The sequence below is a fragment of the Thunnus thynnus genome, chromosome 13, assembly GCF_963924715.1.
Source record: "Thunnus thynnus chromosome 13, fThuThy2.1, whole genome shotgun sequence".
Taxonomy (NCBI): Eukaryota; Metazoa; Chordata; class Actinopteri; order Scombriformes; family Scombridae; genus Thunnus; species Thunnus thynnus.
The window spans coordinates 28987543-29011509 of record NC_089529.1 but is presented as its reverse complement, the minus strand read 5'-3'; the positions used below and the strand labels follow the sequence as shown (position 1 = coordinate 29011509).

At 37.8% G+C, this 23967-nt stretch overlaps 1 protein-coding gene across 1 annotated transcript; it reads right to left on the bottom strand.

Annotated features, from left to right (window-relative positions):
- Nucleotides 1-418: 418 nt before the first annotated feature.
- On the bottom strand, nt 419-23120 carry arl10 (ADP-ribosylation factor-like 10). Its single transcript, XM_067608889.1, has 4 exons — nt 22545-23120; nt 15827-16010; nt 8529-8704; nt 419-3903 (listed from the first exon to the last, which is right to left on the bottom strand). Exons 1-4 carry the CDS (start codon nt 22950-22952, stop codon nt 3730-3732), a joined length of 942 nt encoding a protein of 313 aa, XP_067464990.1. The 5' UTR covers nt 22953-23120; the 3' UTR covers nt 419-3729.
- Nucleotides 23121-23967: the final 847 nt, after the last annotated feature.

The following is a 23967-nucleotide window of genomic DNA, read 5'->3' as shown; positions in this document are numbered from 1 at the left end:
TACAATGGCAGCTGTAGGATCAGTCAATATCTCTGATTGGTTATTCCTTCATGTGATTGCTTGAGAGTTTCTCTTAAAAGTTACTTTTACACGTCTTTGTAAGTAGGAATAAGTAATGTGATAAATGTGTCTTATTGCTCACACTAACTTTTTTACTTTCAAGTTGGTATTTTAGAGCATTCATAAGTGTAATTCTTAGAAATTTGACAGATAGATTTTAATCTCAATGAGACAACCTGATCAAATAAAGGTTTAACATTCTTTCAAAAGCTCTTCAAATATATGGCTGCTCTTTTTTAAATATATTACTTGGTGACAATAATGCACTGAAATGATTAAATTGTTCAGCAAGTGACTTTATCTTACCTCAACCACGTTATTTTCAGTTTTTTAAGAGAGAAAAAAAGATACTTTAATAACCAAATTTACACGTTCTGTTTTAAGTCTTGTAGAGAGAACGACTAAACATGAAGACATGCATGAATTCATATCTCACAGTTCAATTTACACAACACGTAAAAACAAGAAAGCAGTTATTAATTATAAAAAACAGTGTACACACAACAATGCACTAAACTCCTCTGCTTACTGTGAAAACATTTCTGCAGAGCTACAGTACATCAAAGGAAATAAAACTACACATTCATTTAAAAAAATTGTGCGTCATAAGCAAACACAGCTGCACACATACAGCATTAAAAAAAAAATCAGAATCTAATTCCTGTTTGTTAGTACGACACATAAGATTAAAGTCAAAAACTGCACATGTGCATTTATATATTCAAGCATGAGTGATACTAGTTATCATCTAAGTGTCATCAACTGTGGCGCAAACAGGATTGGGAGTGTATGGTCAGAGATGAAATGAATAGAGATGTAGTGATGCATTTGACTGATACGCTGTCTTCACTTAATTCTTTGCCTCCCTTCTTGCTTTCCCTCTGCAGCTTCATTAAAGAGCAAAAACATTAAATTATTATTCTTATCATCGAGAAATTCCACAAAAACACCAAAACCAACAAGTATTTTCTGTGCATGAAAAGCCTGATATATCTTTTTTCTTTGTGCCACAGAGCACCAAAGCTCCAAAAGAAAAACTACTAAAAACACATCAACAAGCCACACAATTGCACAGTAGGTGGACACATTTTTTTTTCAATTTGCACATAAAAAAAAACCTTAGTGAAAATTTGAAAAAATGTGAAAATATTAAAACAATGTTTTAACGCTTGGCTGAGGTGGAAAAGTTTATATGAAGCAAAATAAGACGAAGTGCAATGGAAATGGCATTCGAGAGTGTGTAACTTCCATATCATGATGTATTTCCGAGTGACACGGGATAGACAGGCAGGACATAACATTGGGAGGAATTTGATTTGAACGTGAAAAGTGGGAATGTAATAATAAATCTAATAATCAAGCTCCGTGCCGCTAAAAGTTGAAGATTGATTGTTGGGTAAATGTCATGATATTAATGGTTGGTTCAAGCCTGAGTGAGCACACATCATATTTTCTTTTACAGGAAGAAAACATGATTGGATTTTGATATAAGAATACAAAGAAAAGGATTTTGTTTTTCTTTTTTGGCATATATTGTTAAATAGGTGCACAATATGACCAGGGATGTGATCTAAAAGGATTTAAAAAGGCATTTTTCATTTGATCTTGACTTTAAACATCTAACGAAGAGACGAAAACATCAGATCCTTGTGGAGTGATGAGGAAACTGTAACGTTCCTCAAATTAATACATGAAACAAACAGAATGTCATATTTCCATCATGTTTTTTACGTTTTTTGCCCATTGAGAATTGACTGCTGCTCTTTTTAATTACATCATCTTGTTGCACCCTTTTCTTCTGCACCACCAGCTGTATATATCAACACATTAACTCCTAATATTAGCATAACAGCAGTGAATGGAAATGCGCAATAATTTGCATTTTCTTTTGGCAATTTTCTGGAATTTCAGTTGAAATTTGCACTCCATTTGGATGGAAACTGCCTGAAATACCCTCTAGAACACAAAATGTGTATTCTTCCCACGCTGAAAATAATCCCCAACAAATGCACTATATCCTTCATTTTACCACAGCTGTTTTAGGAAATTACTGAACCTTTTAAAAAAAATGAAACTATACATTTGTGAGCTGTTTTTAGAGATTTATGTCCTCAGTAGGAACCAATGGGCTTGGCACTGAGAGTCACAGGCAGGGTAGGGAAGTATTGACAGAGACAACCACATTGTTAATTCTGGCCTTTCTCTGGGATTTATTGACAAAAAGAAAAATATTGGACTAAAGTTCTGCTATGTGACGGGTGCAGTTAAAATAACATTTTTCGGGTTGATGTTAGGCTGTTGTGTTACATAAATCTCTGAACTCAAGTTAGGTTTGATTAGTTTAATTTGTTAAGAAATTGATCTATCTCTCTTGTTGCTCCAGTGATCTGTTTCAATGTGTGTCATGTGTTGTTGATAAAAGACACAAAGCTGCAGAGAGGTGGGGAAAAAGTTAGGAAGCTTAGCCTGTTTGTTAGCGTTATCCTGGTAAGCTAACGGTCAGTAATTATAAAGCAAAACTGTGCTAAAGATGAGCGTTAGCTACTGATTGAGAGAAGGTTTTGACCTGCCTTTCACCTTGACCTATGACCTTGTATGACTCCTGATTGTGTCTGTACAAAGTTCTCTTTTAATTGTCATCTGGAAAAGAAACTGTACATTTAACGCATTCATTTGTCTATTTGGAAAAGGCAAAGTTGAGTGTGATATGTGCTAGATGGCTGTGTTTGTTAAGTGTTTCGCTAAAAAAAAAAAAAAAAATACCCAAAGAAAATCTGGTTTCAAAATGAAGATGCCTAAGATGTTCTCAGGCTGCTGTGAAGAAAGTCATGGAAAAGTGTAGAAACTTTCCCCCCACAGTCTGACAAGAGTCGTGAGAAAAAAACATCACACTTCTTTTCAAAATGTCAAGGGGTCCTTTTAAATTCCCTTGCAAAATTCTCCTAGATCTCAGAAAAGCCTCTGTGCAGAAGTCGGCGAGTATCTTCTTAAGACCCAGTTGATGAATTCACAGAGCTGGTGCAGCTTTAGTCTCTGGGGGCTCCAACCTGGCAAACCCTGAATGTTGCCTGTTCTGCTCTGCTGATTTCTCTGATTACACACACAAAAAGGTTTTCAAGTTACAGCAAACCAGACGAAAATCTGTATGTGCATCTACATACTTGACAGTTCACATTTTATATATATATACATATATATATATACAGTGCAATCTACATGCTTAAATAAACCTGTCACAGGTTGACATTAAGACTAGTCCCAAGACTGAGTCACTGGCAGGAGGTGAACAAACCGAGAAAATCTTTTTGTCAATCTCATCTTTTTGTCCCACTGTCTGTCCTCGTCCTCCTCCCTCTTCACCTCCTCAATGAGTAAGACAATTTGGATAAAAAGTGTAAGATGACATGAGCTGAAAGAGGAGGAGGATTTTGCTTTTTCTAAAATGATGTAGTCTGAAAATGATTAAGAAGCAGACGAGGAGGAGGAGCAGGAGGATGTACTGGCATCTTCTCAATCTACTCTTCTTCGGTATGGAAATTCCTGCAGCCTTCGTCATCTCCTCCTCCTTTGAGCCAGAGCTTAAACAAGGAGGAGGAAGATATCTTCGAGCCATTACTTTGTTTTTGTCCCTCCATCTCCTCCTCTGCAGCTCTGTGGGGGGAGATGAGATCAGATGAGCTGGAGCAGGAGGTCCTGGAAGGTGTCCAGGCCCCGGCAGGAGTTCCTCAGGGTTCCATCCGAGCCTAGCTGGGCAGCCAAGAGGAACAGCTTCCTGTCCTCGATCACAGAGCCCAGAGACAAGGCTTCATGGAGCTCCGACACGCTCACGGCATTGGGCTTATCCTGTGAAGAACATGGAAGAGGTTATACTCAGTTTTTGCTACATCATAAACCAAAAATAACTGTTTTCCCAAGGACAAGAACCAGAAAACATCACTGTGCCAGTATTGTGTACAGTACAGTGTACTATAGCATATTAACACAATTGAACAGTGTATACTAAGCAAATAGTATATTATAGTTATGGTTATAACTCTAGTCTCTATTCTATTTTTAATTATTCTATTTATTTTTTATATTTGAGTTAGTCTGTTTAGTTATTGTATATAATTTAGGCTTAAATTGCATATATCTTCTTTTACCCACCTCATTATTTTTGTGTTTTGAATTACGTCAAGTGGCTGCTGTAACACTATTTCCCTTTGGGATTAATAAAGTACTCTATCTATATATATATATCTATTTGCTTTTTATTAAAAATTATAATATAAGCCAATTAACATTAAAGGATTAACGGAACATTTATTCAAGACCTCCATTCAAAACACTGTTGTTTTTGTATAAAAATGACAGTAGAAACTTCTCAAACCACTCCTACAGAAAAATAAAACTTCTCCACTGTCCATCTGTATGATTAGTATTATCCAAACTCTCATATTCGACACAGTATTGAAAAAATACACAGCTTCTCTTTGATGCTGTTTTCCTTTATCTCGCACAATCACATTAGCTTAGTTTAGGTTGTGAACATTGGATGCAAACAACTGGCTTAATACAAAACTTCTGCTTGTTGCTAGTGCATTAAGTCTTACACGGCGAACACAACAAAGCTAGCCAAGCTAGCACCAAACAGAAGCTGTGTTCAGGTGTGTTTGGCAAAAATATAGTTTGACACAGTTTTAGTGGTTAACCGCACTAGCTAGCAACAAACAACAAAAGAAGCTGTGTTTAGGTGTGTTTTGGCAAATATGGCAAAAATATGATTGTTTAATTGGCCAAAATATAGTTATATATACAGCTTTAGTTTGTTGCTAGCACAGTTAGTTGTTTTCATTTGTCAACATAAGCAAATGTGCTTGTGTGTGACAAATACAAACAGTTCATTGTAATAGCTAGCAACCAACAGAGCCATATTTTGGCAAATATGGCAAAAATATGAGTGGTTCGCCAAAATATAGTTACGCATAGCTCTAGTTTGTCTCTAGCATGGTTTCGCATCTGCTGCTGGAGATTAACAATAGCAAATAGTGCGACATATCACAAACAGTTAACTGCACTATCTAGAAACAAACAGAGGCTGTGTTTAGCCGTATGTTGGTAAATATGGCAAAAATATGAGTGTTTGGCCAAAATATAGTAAGACACAGGTTAAGTTTGTCGCTAGCATGGTTAACTGTTTGCATTTTCTGCTGGAGAGTAATATAAAAAAATGTGTGTCAAACACAAACCGCACCAGTTGGTAACAAACAGAGGCTGTGTTAAGTAAGTTTTGGCAAATATGGCAAAAATATGTGAGTGTTTGGCCAATTAAATTTTGTCATTTGCACAGTTTGCACTGTTTGTATTTGCACTAGATTAACATAAGAAAATGTGTGACAAATATAACAGTTAACCACACTAGCTAGCAACAAACATAGGCTGTGTTTAGCTATGTTTTGGCAAATATGGCAAAAAAAAATGGATGTTTGGCATTAGTACGGTTAGCTGTTTGCTTTTTCTGCTGAGATTAACATATGCAAATGCAAACAGTTAACCAAGCTTTAGCAAAGTTTTGTCAAATATATCTCAAAAATATGAGCATTGGCCAAATGCATTTCCTGCTGGTTTGCATTAACAGAAGCAAATAGTTGCACTATAGCAAAATAGAGGCTGTGTTTATCTAAGTTTTGGCAAATATGGAGAAAAAATTTGACTGTTTGGCCCAAATATACACCGCTTTAGTTTGTCACTAGCACAGTTACCTGTTTGCATTTGCGCTAAATTAAGATAAAAAAAAAAATGCAAAAAGTTAACTACACTGGCAACAAACAGAGGGTAATATTTTGGAAAATGCTGTTCACCATTGGAATCCATTGTAGCTGTTCAAGTTAAAGACCTCCATTAAGTAGCAAGCTACGACTTTCAGAGCCTCCTTTCAAGCTTATGAAGGGTGATTGTTTGATAGTTAAAACACAGAGTTGAGTGTTCCTTCAATATGAACCTTAATTGTACCTTTTCATTTTTTCCAAAAGAGAAAATGGTGTTGTTTTGTAGTTCTTAATCAAGGAATGATATCCACAGTATGATATCCACAGTTAACATTACCAACAAACATATTACAACTCACAAAACTTAACAAGTAAGGGTAAAATTACTATTAACATAATAACAAAACTCAGTTTTGATCAAAACTTTTCTATGTGAAGACGGTGAATTTAACGCCACCCTCCTACACAAACCATTCAACCCCACAGTCTATAGTTGTCCGCCTCGTTTCTTTGCACCGCCACATCTTTTCCAACACACAGGTTCTGCTGCTCCTTTGTATTGTTTAAACAGAGCGAGTGGTGAGGCAGAGAAGAAAGTAGTGGTGGGTGAAGCCAGTATCACTGTCAAAAAGAGCTCCTCCCACTGAAGACATGCTTTCTTTTACTTCAAGAGGTTTAGGCTTTAGGCTTGATTTAAAAAATAGTTTGAATGCACTTTGATCATCTTAGAGACAACCCGTTCCAACAGGTTTCCATAGAAAATTTATTTTTAGCTGGATGAATGTTTTTATACAGGCAACCACTGATTTCCATTCATTTCAGCATACTAAAATGTAACTTCAACAGACTTAAAACTTGTTTGTCATCCGTCACAATAAACAGTATGTCCTCCTTTATTTGTGTCAAAGTTGCATTATTATTTTACAGTAAGTTAATATAGGTAGTATGCTGCTTTGAAAAATACTTGATGGTGCATTTGAGTGTTTGTGCTAAGTAAAAGTACATTCATCAATATCTAAACCTATTCTTTTGGCAAAATACAGCAAAAATATGCAGCATCTGTTTGTAGTGCAGTGTAGTACAGTGCAGTGAGCTGTTAAGACCTTTGTCACATGTATATTAAGCCATATTTTGGTACATTATGGTGAAAATTACAGTATGGCCAAAATACGCACACTAAAATCACTGGGTTAAAATTTTACCCAATTTGGCTCAAGCACCGACACAATACAGAATTAATTTTACCCGGAAAGCCACTCAAGACAAGGGGTTGTACTGACAAAGTTTTAGTGTTATTTTTTATTTTACTGTTAGGTTATTAACTATTAACCCAAACTAAAGCTTGTTATAATGTACTTATAAAAACTTTAACCCAGTGATTTTTAGTGCATGGCTACATGGGAAACATCCATGCAGGTTTGGTCAAAACTGCACAAGTTGTTTAACTCAAACCAGCACTAATTTTGTCATTTGCCTGTACAGTAAGTTAAAAAAAGACAAAAACAAGCAAAATTTGTTTGAGAAGTGAATATTTTTAAGATGTCTAATAGTTTTTAAAGGCATTGACTATAGTTCAGAGTAAAGCAGATCTTAACAAGACATTGAAATAGTCATTTAAATGCAGTAAAATCAATGGTTATATGTAATGTAGACGTCTGATAAATGTTCATTATTAAACCAAATGTAGCAGTTTTAACCTAGATGTCTTTTGACCTGCAAATCACTAAAACCATATGCTTGCTGAGAAATATTGTATTTGTTTTTAACATTTTAATGTTAAATTTCAAAGCTTACCAGTGTGCCCTAAAAGAACATCTGGATTTCTGAAGCAACTTTCAAATCCATAAGCAAGAGGTTTAAAAAGGCTCAAGTCTTTTTTTTTCATTTCTTTTTATACTTTTTAATTCACATTTTTTATAAATTATTCACATTTTTTGTCCTATTATTAATCTCAAAGTAGGGAAGGAAGAGTGTGTTGTCTGTTTTGCATGTTTTAACAATGAGTGCAATGAGTTTTATCTCAGATTCCCTTTTCTTGCTAATAATGTGGTTAACACGCAGTACTGAGAGGATGAGAGCTGCAGCGCTCTGACAGTAGATGTGACAAATATTCCTGCTTCCCTTGAAGGGTCATGTATAATTCCACAAGTGCCGTGCAGGGTGAAGAAATATGAGCTGAGGAGGAAATGTAGAAATGTTTATTTCAGGAGTCTGACGGGTCATTAATGCTGGATAAATGAACAGCGGGAACACTGTGTACTATTTTGAGGGTTTTCATTTTCTGAGTATGATGGCTTTTAGGTGAGTATTTAATTAAAATAAAAAGAAAATTTTATGCTTCCTTTTATATTTCCACCAATATTGAACAAGTTTTATCTCCATAACTAAATTCTGTAACATTTTTGCTGTAAAGTGTTAAAAGCATCCTTTACAGTCTTAGATATTTTATGTCTTTTAGGTATTGTTATTGATTAGAACTTGTCATTCATATCACACATTGAAAACATTGTTTTCAAGCTGAAACTGAGATAATAATAAATCCTGTTTCTCCCTTCCAGGCAAGGAAACACTTGTTTAAGTATGGATGAATGGAAATCAATGGCTATCTAAAAAACACTCTGAATCACAACAACAGCAAAGTTTTCATAATGGTTAGCTGTGATTTAAATACTTGATTTGTACAAAAACACCGGTATGAGATAGCCAGGACATCTGGTTTACCTGCTTGTTTCCCAGGATGACCACAGGCAGCTGAGGCTCCACCCTGAGGAGGCGGTGCAGTTCAGTCTTCGCCAATGGGAGGCGGCTCCTGTCAGAGGAGTCCACCACGTACACCAGAACATGAGTCCTTCTCAGGTATTCAGACCAGTACCGCCGCAGGTCCTCCCCACCGCCGACTGCAGCAGAGAAAACACAAACCGTCATAATCATAAAATACAAACTTTCTGCTTTGAATTCCAACATCTTTCCTTTTTGACTTTTAGGTTTCCGAATCTGAAAAACTGTTTTTTTTTGGTTCTGCCCATTAAGGTTTAATGCAACCAACAGCATAATTTCTATGGAGAGAAAAAGTCTTTTTACTGGTGACAAATGTGTTTCATCTTTCATACTAAAACCAGATTTACAAATGTATATATTGTATTCCACAAACATATGTCCAGCTTGGAGTTCATCAATCTAATAACATTTCCATTCACTTCCTACACCAATTAATGTCTAAAGACATCTGTTACGTGTTTTTTTTTTTTTTTTGCTTGTATTTAGTTGGATCACTTGACACGTGGATTAGTTAACATTTGTGTGGGATATGGTCAAAAATTAACAATGTTTCATCACATTTGTATTCCCAGGGTCAAGAATGAATCTCCACCTTCAAGTTTGGGTTGTAGTTTCACCAAAATGGTGCTGTTGTAGTTACCTGCATTGTGTCGTGAACCTTTTCAGTTGTGTTTTTTCCATGAAGTCAATGAAAGTTAATTTTAATATTTTGGTCGCCTAGAAAAATCTTGTTCAGCATCTAAAAGACCTTCTAAGGATGTTCAGTTTTTCTGTTAAATACATTTTGTTTTTATGGTTTCAAGGCTGTTTTTCGCTGGCAAAAATGAGCATTAGCATTATCACAGGTAACCACAGACTGTAAGTGCACCATGCTATCCAAGCTAACAGCTAGCGTTAGGGTAAGCTCCACCCTCTTGTCCAAGTATGGCCACTTATCATCACCTCTGGCTCCAAAAATCTAAGATGGCGACAGTCAAAATGCCAAACTCAAGGCTTCAAAACTCGAGTCCACAAACCAATGGGTGACGTCACAGTGGCTACATCCAATATTTTTTTTTTACAGCAAACCAAAGTATTTTGGGTGTATCCTCTAGGGACCTTGAGTATGTGTTGTAAATTTTATGGCAATCCACCAGATAGTTGTTGAGATATTTCACTCTGAACCATAAATGTCAACCTGATGGTGGCACTAGAGGACAAGTCAGAGGATCACCAAAGTCAGTAGGATTCATCCTCTGGAGACCATGAATGGTTGTACCAAATTTTATAGCAATCCATCAAGTAGTTGTTGAGATACAGTCTGTGAATTGTGACACCGCAGTTTTCATAATTAGAGTTTAACAACAAAGGAGTGACATGTTATTTTACTCCTTGAGGGGCCTGTTTACCCAAAATATCAGTTTTATTATACAATTAACAGAAACAACAGTGCATTCAGAGATAAACAGCATCTGATGTAATGTTATTCAATTGAAATATGCATGGGCAGGTTAGGAAAAACAGCAACACAGCCCTGACTCAGTGCCTTGCTCGAAGGCATTTCTCGTTTGCTTTCAAATAAAGTGGACAGATCAATAAGGAGAATTAGATGAGCTGTTGACATTTCTCTTTTAAACAAATTGGCTGCAGATTAATCTCAGATGTGCTCTAGACCAAATGAAATCAGTAATGTAGTTTTCACTGAGGGATGAAATAAACTGAGACCGCACTTAGCAATTATTTATATATCCCTGTTTCTCTGCAGGGGGAAATTGGTCTAATTCATTTTTCCGTCTACTTGCGTCCAGACAATACGTCAGCAAGGCTGTGAACAAAATAAAACTGTACAGCTCCTCTTTCTTTATATGGGTTCTGTTTATATGTTTCTTATTGCCTTCTTAGAACTTTTCTTTATATGTTTATCTTCTCTTGGTTTTTGGAGGCTTTGTCTCAGTACTGAGATGTGTTTGAGTTGGCCTTTTGGGAGAATAACTGTATTTCTGAGTGCATGATTCATTGATTTGTTTAACATGTTTACAACTTGAAGGAGAGCTGGTGGGCGTTATCTCAAGCTCGTTATCCTGCTCTGTGGACTGATGGTTGATTGGTTGAGTGACTGATTGCCAAGGCTGCATTACCACCCTACTTTTGTTAAGGAATTTATACCACCAAAATACAACATCAACTAAAACAAGTCCTGCATTGTTAGGTCATTTTGTTAGGTCATTTAATCTGGCCATGCTGGTTGCTTGATTATGATATAAAGGCATCATAAAGAAAGAAAGGCAAGACAGTTACAGGACACATTTGTAAGAAAATTCAGTTACTGTCTTCTGTGGATGAGAAAGTTTCAAAGTGATTGAAGGCTTTAACTTCCCATCATCATCATCCTGCTGTGCAGAAGAACCGACCTGCAGCTACAATGACGGACAGCGCTCTGCGGCCAGATGAATCACTGCTCTCACTGAGGCGGCCATGACTTCAGGTCCCCACCGCCTCAGACTTCAGCAGAGCACAGCGCACCAAGAATTCATTAGTGCTGGACTTAATGGAGAATGTTGCTAGGAAACTGGGTAGTGATGCATCTTTAGCTGATGTGATGTGGCAGCAATAAATACCTGTTTACCTGGTGGTACAGAGCATGGACCTGACACTCAGCGGTGTGAGCAGCTTGTGTTCTATAGTCAGCAGGGCACTTGTGCAGCTGTTCTTCTGGCCACTTTATTAAATACACGCCTACATTCAGGCATACAGCAGACAGTGGGTCATATGGATGTGAATGATGTGGATATGTATAGAAACTGAAAAACTACATCCCTGATTTCCCTGCATATTAAAAGGGGACATATTCCGCAGATTTCCAGGTCTATATTTATATTCTTGGGCTGTACTGGATCTCTTTGAATATCTTTGCCTGATTTACAGTTAAAAACTCCTTATTTATCATACTGGCCCTTTATGCAGCCCCTCAGTTCTCTGGTCATAGACAAACAGTGTCTCACTAACAGGGATTTTGAAGAGCAATGACCAAACCAGCATCTAACAGGTCTGAAGTGAAAATTACAGGTATGTTTACATGCTGTTTAAAGGGAAACTTCGTTATTTTTCAACCTGGACCCTATTTTTCCGGGTTTGTGTGACTACTGGGTACAACTGTCTGTTGTCCCCATTAGTTAGAGCCGAGTTGTTGTCAAAATTAGCTAAATATTTAGCCATGACTTTGAAAATTTTTTAGATAACACTAATTTATACTTTCTGTACTCCAACAACACTCCCAGCATTCCTCCCTCCTACTCTGTCATGGCTGAATATTTTGCTGATTTCAACAACAACTCAACTCTCACAGTATTTCAGAATGAGACTTCTCCTAAAGAGAGGCTTGGCTCTCACTCAATACTGGACCAGTTTCAAAAATTGTTGTCCACATTAGTCACTTAGACACAAAAAGATGGGAAATCCAGGTTGAAAGCACCAAAATTTCCCTTTAATGTGCTGCAGCTGAACAGCTAATCTTTTTTTTTTTTAAATCTCTATTTAATCAGGTAGTTGCACTGAGATTGAGATCTCTTTTTCAAAATAGGCCTGAGAATAAGAACCATTCATAAGACAAGCACACAATCAGCAAACAGAAACAACACAACTACAGCCAGACAGCCACAATCAACAAAGAATTAATATAAACACTTATGAGAGTCATAAAAAACATCAGATAATAAAGCTTTAAAATCTCCAAGAGGAATGAAAGACTGTAGTTTGAGGGCAGTTTTCAGTTCATTCAATTTGAAACCAGTTCTGCCAACATTCGTGCGAACATGACGGAAATCTAAAGTTAAGTAGTTATGAACGAAGGCTGATAAAATGTTGGTCTCAATACGGCCTTAAATTCCAACTGAAAACACATTTAATCATCCCTCTTTGCAGTCAAAAGTAATGTTGACATGTTTTTAAATATATTATTAATTGTATTGTATCATTAAAGTGAAGAGAAAAGGTCTTTGGGGCAGACTGCCTGAGTGTCGGTGTAAAAAAACTGCTGTAGCTACAAGTCATGGACAGACAGTGTGTTGTTAGCAGTGGGATTGAAGAATAAGAACCAAACCAGTATCTAACGCATCCGAAGTAACATCTACAGGTATGTTCACATGCTGTTTAATGTGCTGCAGCTAAGCAGCTAATTGGCTGTCTAGCTGCTAACAGACGTTAGCCGTGCACTTTACCCCGGTGAATGTTTGTTTGGTGGCTCATTCAACAAGCTAAGCTGCAGGACAAGATGTGTGTTCATGTTTGTTAGTTAGATAAGAAGGAGACTTTAGCAGGAAAGCTAATGTGGGTTGTTGTTCAGAGTCTGTGGCTCTTGTGTTGTGTAGCAGGATGCAATCAGGCTCAGTGTGACCGTCTGCTCTGCTGATGATAGAACAACACGTTATCGTTTTATGCAAGATTTGATTTGCTGTATCAAAACAAATAATAACTCCAGCTTTCATAAGTAGATAATGTAACGTTTTTAAAATATAAATTTCTCTTTTTGGTTTCTGATTTTTCCTCAAAGCAGAACAAGGACAAGTGATTTACAGAGCAGATATGTTGCTATAGCAGACAATACAGGCAATTTCATTTCAGTCAGACTTTGAGAGGGAAGCTGAGAATATGAGCTCCAACCACACACACAGTTTGTATATAATAACCTACCTCTGATACTGAGTTGCACTTCTCTTTAGCGCAAACCCAAGTCTCAGCTACTCAAAACTTACTTCTCTAACAGATCTGAGCTGCATCACTTCATTTAGAGTTTAAAGACTTTTAGCTGGATTTTCCCAGTGGACTTCATAAAGAGAACTTGTTGGCCCCTGTGCACTGTACAGCTTCTGATATGTGTAAGTGTGCACTGAGCTGTCAACATGCCTCTGCATCAATGTCACCGAGACAAAGACCCGAACATTTATTGTACAGAGCTCTGACTGAGTGGGCGGTGACATGTGTTCCTCTTACTTTCAAAGATGAAAAAGGGATCCTTGGCATAGCCGATCTCTGTGTTCAGATCATGAATAAATCAACCACTGAGCGAGACACACTCCGAATACATCCACAGAAACTCATCCTGAGGCCGACTGCAGCTGAGCATCTCACACTCAGACTGGTTCAATGAAAAGCGAAGTCATTTATGTTATATTTTGTGCAGTTCTGTGGCTTTCAGTGGAGCGCTAATTTGCCCGTTTATGAGTTTGTCTGTAAATACAACACGGTCTAACTGGACCTGTCGGTTAGATCTCCTCTATGCTCTTCTATGAGTGAAATTTCATATATATGACAACAAGGTCACAGTGAAAGTTTTTAAGGTTCTATGCAAAAGCTTCAAGTGTCAACTTCCATGACACTTTTATACTGAACTTTCTGGACGTTTTCCTCAATCACTGAAATATGGACAATATTGCAAATGCCAGAGATTACCTCTGTGTTGAAGTGATGTGTTGCAGCAGGTTTTCAAAGAAGAGATAGAAGAAGAACAACTAAAATCTGGATCAAATCCTGAATAACAGCTGGGCTATGAGCTGTAGACAGACTGTTTCTTCATGTTCATTCCAGATTTTTAAGTAATACTGTCACATTTGCTCCCCAGATTGGTACTAATATAACTACTACTCCTACTGGCGTCAAATCACGCAACGCAGGCAGGTTTGCCTCAAACCAGCCATTCAGGTCAAAAACAGATTCCAGTATGCTGGAAAGGAACTACTTTTTATGAAGAGTTATCTGAACATCTGAAGCCAAAAGTGTTTATATAAGTTCAGAAATGCTACATTTGAAGGTAGAGTGAAAATCCTAGAGAGGAGTTCGGTTCAGTTGAAGCATATTGATGCCTTTACCCCGTATACAATATAAAGTAATGTACATAACGTACAAAGAGCACATATTTGATTGGCCAACCCAGTGTGTTGCCGGATTACGTTGCATTGCAGCAAAAGTTGACCAAAGTTCAACTTTTTGCCAAAATTACGCAGTGCTAAACTCAGTCTATACATGACGTAATGCTAACATGTTATCCTTAGTTTGTTAACATATTTACATCAGCAAACAAGCTAAATTTTAGCATCATGTTTCCATGCAAACTGTATGCATGTTAAGACTCTAACATGATAAATGTTACATGTTAAATGTTTGTAAATTAACACAGTACACATATAAACAAAACGGAAAGCTAAATATGCTAAATTTATTCTAAAGCTAACATTAGCATGCTAACTCCTCTACATTCTTTTTCTGAAGCTAATATGAAGCTTCAGCCATCCAAATGAGTCAAATCAAGTAGATATCTTTCAACGTTACAGTCTTTTTAGTGCCAAAGTCCTTCTTTTTGTTACTATACTTCCACCGCAGCTCAACAGGGAAACACTGTCCGAGGAAACACAAAGAGGGTATTTGATGCTAAAAAGACTGTAAATGTGGCAGATATGTGTTCATATGAACACCTGACTGTTGTTTTAAAACACACTTCCTTTAAGTCTGTTTCGATTGCACATTGCTTCCACTGAAGCCAAGCGTACTGTTTCCACTCAGTTTTTTTTTACGTGCAAATTGAAAATGCCCAGTTGAATGGAAACGCACTTAATGACAGCAGCTTTTTCAAGCCACCTTCATGCGTGACCGATCCAAAAAGCTATAAACATTTCAGACAAGGTCAGACAAAACGTTGTACAAACTAGTTTTGGAATACCCACCATTTGCTGGTTAAAACTTGGAAATGTGTAAGATATCCACTTGATATAACTAACTCAGACTGACTCATATAAGCTTCACATCAACTGTTAAATGACTGTGTGGACACACTGTGGATTTTAGCCTCCATCACTTACACTGAAAGCACATTTGAAGGGGATCTTTTAATATCCAGTATGAACAGGAGGAATGATTAAAGCGAGGAAAACCTCTTTCACTGTTCGTATGGACACCTGACTACTGTTTTAAGACACATTTGAAACATTGTGAACTTGTCCTTTAACACAATAAAATGGCAAATTTTCAGGCCGTTTTCAGCTACTGACTCACTTCCCACAACCTGCACTTCAATCTGTCAATATCTTTGAGAGAATCAGGCGTCTGAGTGGAGTTATTTAGTACCATGCAAGTTTAATGACACAAATGAGCTGAACTGAACAGAGTTCTTTCCAATTCTCCATTTTATGGCATTTGATAAAACATAAAGGCCTTCTGGACTGCACACTGAGCCTGTGGTGTTTGATTTCAAAGGATAAAAGGAGTCTTACTCTCCAGGAAGTCGAGCTGACAGGCGGGGGCGTTGAGGCTCATGAAGTTGAAGCCGCGGGTGGGGCGGCAGCGGCCTCTCTTAGCCGCTGGCTCTCCGGGGGTCAAACCCTGCAGCATGCTGCTCTTCCCGGCCCCGTCCAGACCGAGGACAAGGACTTGACGTTTTCCACGATCCTCCTCCTCCTGGGGGCAGAGCACAGAGATGTTCAGACTCCAGAAATGTGCATGTTCACAAATTAAACACATGTAATTTATTCAACACAGAATGAGGTTATTTGCTCAGTTTGAAGAAGAGCCAGTGTATGGGTTTACAAATATAATTAACAGAGTTAATGCTGACACACATTAGGCACATCCAACCACAGCTGGATATAAACACACATAATAGTATTGGCATATTCTTTTAATTTAACCTTCATTTAACCACTAAGTCCCTATATTATCTCTTTTATAAGGAAGACTCGGCTGTAAAATACATAGTTACACAAAAGCACACATCAACAAAACAGGACTTGGGAGACATGACTATTAGAAACGATCACATTCCTTATCTTGTAAAATTCTCCAAGTCCAGAGTGCAGAGTACAAAGTATACCGTATATGTTGAAATCAACACACGACTTCAGGAGATGTAACACACCCCATATCAGCCATGTTTTTAAACACAGCCATCTTTTCCATGTCCAACTGTGGCCAAAAGTATGAATCATCATAAACTATTAACATCTCTGCTGGTTTCAGATTTTTCACCAGTTTTTGTGAAACCTGCTGACTGCAGCATGTTGGGTCATGAATTTGGCTCAAAGTCGGTGTTCCAGTTCATCCCAAAGGTGTTAGATGGGGTTGAGGTCAAGGCTCTGTGCAGGACTGTCAAATCTTTCCACACGTAACTCGGAAAACCATTTCTTTATGGAGTTGGTTTTGTGCACGGGGGCTTTGATATGTTGAAGTCTGCCTTAAAACAACAGTCACGTGTCCATATGAACAGTGAAAGATGTTTTCCTCGCTGTAATCAGTCCTCCTGTTCATACTGGCTATTAAAAGATCCTCTTCGAATACGCTTTGAATGAAAGTGATGGTAAATGGTAAATGGACCGTACTTGTATAGCGCCTTTCTAGTCTCACTCAAAGCGCTTTTACACTACGAATCACATTCATCCATTCACACACATTCATACGCTGAATGGTACAGGGGCTACTATGCAAGGTCCCAACCTGCCAATTAGTGGAAATCTAATCATTCATACACATCCACACACTAATGGCACAGCCATCAGGAGCAATACGGGGACATGCGGACTGGAGGAGCCGGGAATTGAGCTGCCGATCTTCCGATTAGTGGATGACCCGCTCTACCTCCTGAGCCACAGCGCCAAAATAATAATTTCTTAATCTTTATTATCCCTTTAAACATCTGGGGAACCCTCAAATGTTTTAGGAACCCCTTTGGGAAGCTGTTCCAGTATGAAAACATGAGAAAAGTGGTTCATCTTATTTGGAGCTGAAATGATAAATCGATAATGTGATTAGTTGATCATCCGCAAAAATTAGTCCACAACCATCTTGATAATTGTGAAATGTGAAGATTTACTGCTTTTCTCTGTTTTATATCTTTAATTAAACATAATGCAGAAAAATTGGCTTCATTAAACTGGCTCCCAGTAGCTTTTACAGTTGATTTCAAGGTCCTTATTTTGGTTTACAAAGCTTTAAATGGCTTAGGCCCAGCATATTTAATCAAACTTTTGAATCCATATATTCCCGAACGAGCCTTTAGGTCCTCAAAGCTGCTCTCTCAACACTGGACTTAGAAAATATAATATCTATGACTGTAATCTGTAGAGCAGCCCACCAGCAGACACCAAACAGGCAACTTCAGTGGTGTCCTTTGAAAAAACAGCCAAAAACATATCTTTTTAATTCAGCTTTTGATTAAAACTAATTACTTTTTGATTGTTTTTTTTATTTAATAATTCAATAACCGAGTTTTTAGCTTGTTTTTAGTATTATTCATGAATTCTGTTTTTATTCCGTTTTATTTTCTTCTCTTGATTCTTAACTTATTCCTGTATTTTATTAGTGTATTAATCTTTATGTTTTTATGTGAAGCCCTTTGAATTACTTCCACTGTTGAAATGTGCTTTATAAATACGTTTTGATTGCTTTTTCTTGTCATTTTTTTTGATTGAACTTCATGGATGGCACATCTGCAGATTGTGTGTGATCATTATGTATCCAGATGAATACATTAAACAGCTGAGAATTTGACCCTGGCTGTGCAAAAGACATTTCATAATGTTCACAAATATGAATCAGCGTCGGCAAACCTCTAAAGGTACTAGCCATGATATTATACTTTAATAAAAGATATCACAGACCTGCTCTTTATTACTGTATCTTCAGGTCAGATGTGATAAAACGCACTGAGCCGCCTGTATCAGTAGAACGAGGAGTGGCTGACACTCAGAGAAGGTTAGCAGCCGCCTTCAAACCTCAGCACTCTCTCTGCGCCTGAGAGACACCGGGACGTCATAATCCCTCTGAGATCCTGCACACGTCAGTCATCTCCTTTTTAAAAGTCACACAAGGTTAGTCTTTATTCATGCAGTGTGCAGACGTGCTGCTGCGAATCTGTGGGAGCTAATTAGCAAGTCATATCGGCCCTTTTAGAGCTGCGATCTTTATCGAAAATATCAAGCTTTACTTCACTTTGTTGATGGATCATCAAAGCTCGAAGACGAGATTTTAATTTCTAATTGTAATGCTTGATGCATAAAACGACACCACAATCATCCGGTAATTGTTTCAGAATAAGGTCAGATGATGAATTTAACATATTTTGATGATGAATTTCATTTCTTCTGACATGTTGTTTCTGGCTGGTGTTGCTGAGTAAACAGCGGCTGATAAACACGGCTGCTTTGACGCTTCAGTAGCTTGACTCCATGTATTTCTGGCTTATGCAACCCGCTGGGAGCCAAACCTCAAACCCTGACAGAGCTGAAGCCTCGCTGTAGCTCTGAGGCTGCAGAGCTTGATCTGCTTTCACACTTTCTTTCTTTTTTTTTTGCAGCATTATCAGTTTGGACTTTGTGCAAGGTGATCAATTCTTACCCGACCCCAAGATTACACAGGAGACATTTATGTAAAGTCTGTTTTTGACCTCACAAAACATTCAACACTGATTTTTTTTTTTGTCTGGTTGAGAAATGGATCTTTTCACATCAGTGCACTGGTCATTTATCTCCTGCTCTCTTTGTCAGCTCACAGAATTTTTGTTTTAGACTTTAAACTCAGTTCTGCCGCTTCAGACATTTCTCATAAAAAGGCAATGATTCTGTATTGATTCTCAATATTTTTCTCTTCCGCAGGATGAAAAAAAAATCCCAGCATCCCAGCTCAACTGCAGATCTGCACTGCTGGATCTGACAGCGATTTAACGTCTTGCTCAAGGACACTCCAGCAAAGCAGAACACTTGGCAACACTGGTGATGTTTTATCACACTGAAGCACTAAAGCCAGCTTGTCTGCAGAGCCGAATAGCGAACATGAAGCTGTCTTTCACAGAGGAGTGAGAAGTGAAGGAAACTGAGATCCTATAATACTGTCACATATCATCAATTCCTCGTGTTCAACGTTCCAAGAGATCCCCCTGTGATTAAATGTTGTAATTTCTTTTTGCTGGTGTGCCCACTCTCTATCTCGTCTACTGACATCTTACATTTCCCAGAATAACTTTTAACAACCTCTTGATAACAACCTTGAATTTGTTGCATCCACACTAGATTTTAGAAGAAGGAAAAAACAAAGCTGCTCTGGCCTTTATGTGTTTAAAAGGTGCCAACCACCATCACAGCTGCACATGATGTGGAAAAGGCAAGCTGTCACCCCTCTTTGAAAGCAGGACTATTAGCCTGTGAGTAGTTACTCTTTAAGTAGCAAGAGCGACACAGTAATTGTAGTAACTGATTGGTGGTTTTAGTGTCCAGTAGGGTCGAAAAGCTCCTGAAACTTTTCCAATGTTTTCATCTCTTCAGTGGAAGCTTGATTGACATTTAAAGGACGGAAAAATGCAAAAATGTATTTAAAATTTTATCTGAAGCTAATATGAAGCTTCAGCATCCAAATGAGTCAAATCAAGTAGATATCTTTCAACGTTACAGTCTTTTTAGTGCCAAAGTCCCTCTTTTTGTTACTATACTAACAGGTAAACACTGTCCAAGGAAACACAAAGAGGGAATTTGATGCTAAAAAGACTGTGAATGTTGCAGATATGTGTTCATATGGACACCTGACTGTTGTTTTAAAACACGCTTTCTTTAAGTTTCGATTGCACTTTGTTGTTTCTATCGATAAACCAACTTTTCCACTGGAGCCAAGTGTACTGTTTCCACTCAGTTTTTTTTTTTTTTTACATGCAAATTGAAAATGCTCAGTTGAATGGAAACTCACTTAATGACAGCAGCTTTTTCAAGCCACCTTCATGCCTGGCCGACCCAAAAAGCTATAAACATTTCAGACGAGCTCAGACAAAACGTTGTACAAACTAGTTTTCGAATACATGCACGTGTTGTTTTCTGTCAATCTCTTGTGCACAGGTCTGCAGTTCGAATCCTGCGTGAGAAAGACAAACTACTTTATAAAGAGGTAATAACAGAATCCAAAGCTGAAATAAAACATTTCTAGCAATAAATAGTACCAAGAATGTGGTTTGAAACAATGAACATCTTGAGGATTATACCTTTAAAACTCCACTCTACTGTACCGACATGACACCACATTGATTACATTTGTGTGTTTAGCTGCAGAGAGAATAAAATGACAACAAACATCTAAATGGATCGCAGACACTGAAGGCTCATCCTGCGGCTGCTCGTCCAATTTATCCAGCAGCTGAATCTTCATCTGCTGTTTCCGTTAATTGTGTGTCGCTGTGTAAAATGAGCGTGTGCAGCCCTCCCACCTGCTCAAACTCTTTCAGGTCAAAAAAACATGCCAGTAATCAACTCCCCTTGCTTTCTGAAGCGGAAGACGGTGTGTTTAAGATACACTTTGGCTCTGGGAATGAAAACATTTAGATCCCCTCTGCATTGAGCTGCTGGCAGATACTGACAACATTATCCTCTAAAGACAGGCTGAGCCAGATAAAGCAGGCTAAGCCTGTTACAGGCTGCTGCTGATTGAATCGAGGAAACAAGATTAGAGACATGCAAATAGATTTTATTAAGAGATTCAGGCTGCAGCTGTACAGCTTCATTGGAGAATCATTCATTAAGTCGCCCGGCTGCTTCTGTGTCTCCCTGCAGAAAACCGAGACGACAATACTGTGACGAAACAGTTCTGTTACCTCAGCTGCATGATGGGAAACTGAAACACACGTCAGCAATTATTTTTTATCTTTTTTTTTTCTTTTCACGAGCAGAAATTAGAGCTGAAACGAATTAGTTGATTAACGGAGACAAAAAGATAAAGATTAAAAAAAGACTTAATTAATTGATTATCAGAATAGTTGCTGATTCATTTTCTGGCGATTGATTAAACAATTAAAGGATCATTCTGGTAATTTTCTATATTTTTCTTATTGTCAACAAATCTCATGTTTGGAGCCAAACCAATGAATTGATCTACTAACAAGTATTGTGTGTGTGTATCTAAAGCCTGATATATCTTATTCCACTGTGTTGTAGACCTCCATTGTTGTCCAAAAACTATTAAAAACACGTCAACACGCACTGGGTGACATGTTCCTTCATCCATGAAGAGTTTGGTCACGTTAGTTTGTTTAGAAACGGCTCCAAAGACTAATAACAGCGATTTTCAGTCTCTGGAGAGTAGTTCTGTGTAAGGCAGACGCCACTGAGCATGTGCAGGAACGCGGTTCTGTTTACAGCTTCACTAACTTGTTGTGCTACATATCACAACCTCAATTTCTCAATGTACTTTAATACAAAGTCAAGAGGTTGTGATACAATCTTATCGCTGTTTGGAGCCATTTCTAAACAAGCTACGGTAACAATTGTCTTCATGATGAAGGAACGTGTCATCCAATGCAGCAATGTGGATCGTTAACGTGTTTTTAATCGTTTTTCGACAATAACGGAGGTCTACGGCTTTGGATAGACACACAATACTTGTGAGTAGATCATATATTTTGGTTTTGGCTCCAACCAACAAATGCGGAATCGAACTGCAAACAGGAGCCACAGGAGGGCGCTGTTTCAGTCATTTTCAAGCACAAACACAAAATATTCCCTCGTTCCAGCTTCTCAGTTGTGAGGATTTGCTGCTTTTCATGTGATCTTAAAACAATCATCTAACTAAAACAATATTTTCTGACATTTATAGACCAAACAATTAATCTTTTATTTCAGAAATCATCATCATCGGAATTAAAGCCTTCATCTTCATGTTCATCATCATCACCATCATCACACTGACACGTCAGTTCATCATTATCCTCCTCTTCATCACCATTCCCACCAGCTTGTTTTTAATTATTATTATCATCATGGATATCATCTTCATCATCACCACTGTAAACACTAATACATCAGCGGCAGTGTTACAGTGTATCATCATCATCATCTTTACAATCACCAGGATTCTGCAGGGATTCATTCCTTCAGTCAGTCAGTAATAACAGTCTCTTTAAGTTGAATGAAAAATAAAATAGAATAGAAAAAAAAATGGAGGTTAAATGAGAAGACTCGCTCTCACCTCCTTGATCGTGCAGTATTCCGCTTGTGGTGACCATATTCGCCTCTTGTAGAAGTAGTTCAAGGCGATGAAGAGCGCTGAGCCCAGGGCAGCCACGGCGGCGGTCAGGGCGATGGAGATGTGCCGGAGGAGAACCATATGAGGAGCGCACGGAGCGGAGCGGAGCGGGGGGGGAGGGAGCGACAGGAGCCGGTAACCTGAGCGGGAGTCTCTGCTGCCTGAACACCGGTAACGTTGGGACCAACTGCCGCTTCCCTCCGTCCTTCCTCTTCTTCGTGGACGCTCTACATGTGACCGAGCGCTCCGCGTGTTTTTGTTTCGAGACGCGCAAGCGGAAAAAAAAATGCTGCGTTCAAGGGCTGCTTGTAAATTCCAAAACCTCAATTGGAAATGCGGTTTGTAGTGCATTTATAAGTTAAAGTATGTGGATTTTAAAATACAGTGCTTATTTGACTCAAATTAAAGGCAAGTCTGCACTTAATAAGTGGCATAAAAGTCAAAAAAAAAAAAAAAAACTGCAGCACTGTGCTCTCTTTGGGTCAAACTTTGCAGTGTGTTGCACTTGAGATCAGTTCAAAGCAAAGAATTTTACAAATACTGAGACCATGAGTCCAAATTCCTGCAACAGAACACCATCCAGCTGTGAAATTATGGACTACACCCAAAATACTCCCCAAAAATGTCTCAGTTTTTTTTTAGATCACTATATTCGGCATTTTATTCCTTCATTTCACCGTCAAATTGTTTTGGTTTTTTTTACTGTACATTTTTATCACCCTTCATTCTACATTTAAATGTTGTTTGATACCTGTCTGCCAGGTATGAAATTCTGTTGGAAAAGACTATTATTTAGTTGTTGTTTTTTTTTTTTTTTGTTTGTTTTTTTGACATTTTTTTTTTCACATTTTAAGATATTTTTGTGTCAGTATCAACTGAAGAAAACCCACAAAGCATGAAATTAAACTTAAATTGGACCTTAAAGTTGTTTTTTTTATGGAGTCTTTCCTTAATCATATCAAGGGTCTACAGATAGAGGATGTTGTATTGATGTACAGATTAGTAAAAAGCCCCTTGAGACAAATTTGTGATTTGTGATATTGAACTGTCTAAATAAAACAGACTTGACTATTCATTTACTCACCTCTTTTAGTCGTTTTTTAAATTTTAATCGTTCTTATTCTTGATCTTATATTCATTTGCATTCTGTAAAGCAGTTTGCATTTCTTTGTGTATGAAATGTGCTATAAAAAAACTTCGCCTTAAATGCAGGGTAGTTTCCAGGGATGCCTTACGTCACATGGTTTTCATCACATTAACAATGATTAAACTCATATGTTTGCTGCATGGGAAGTTTCAAGTTTCAAGCTGACTCACCATACAGCACTCTGCAAAAGTTTTAGGCACTTTAGATGTTTAGATCGTC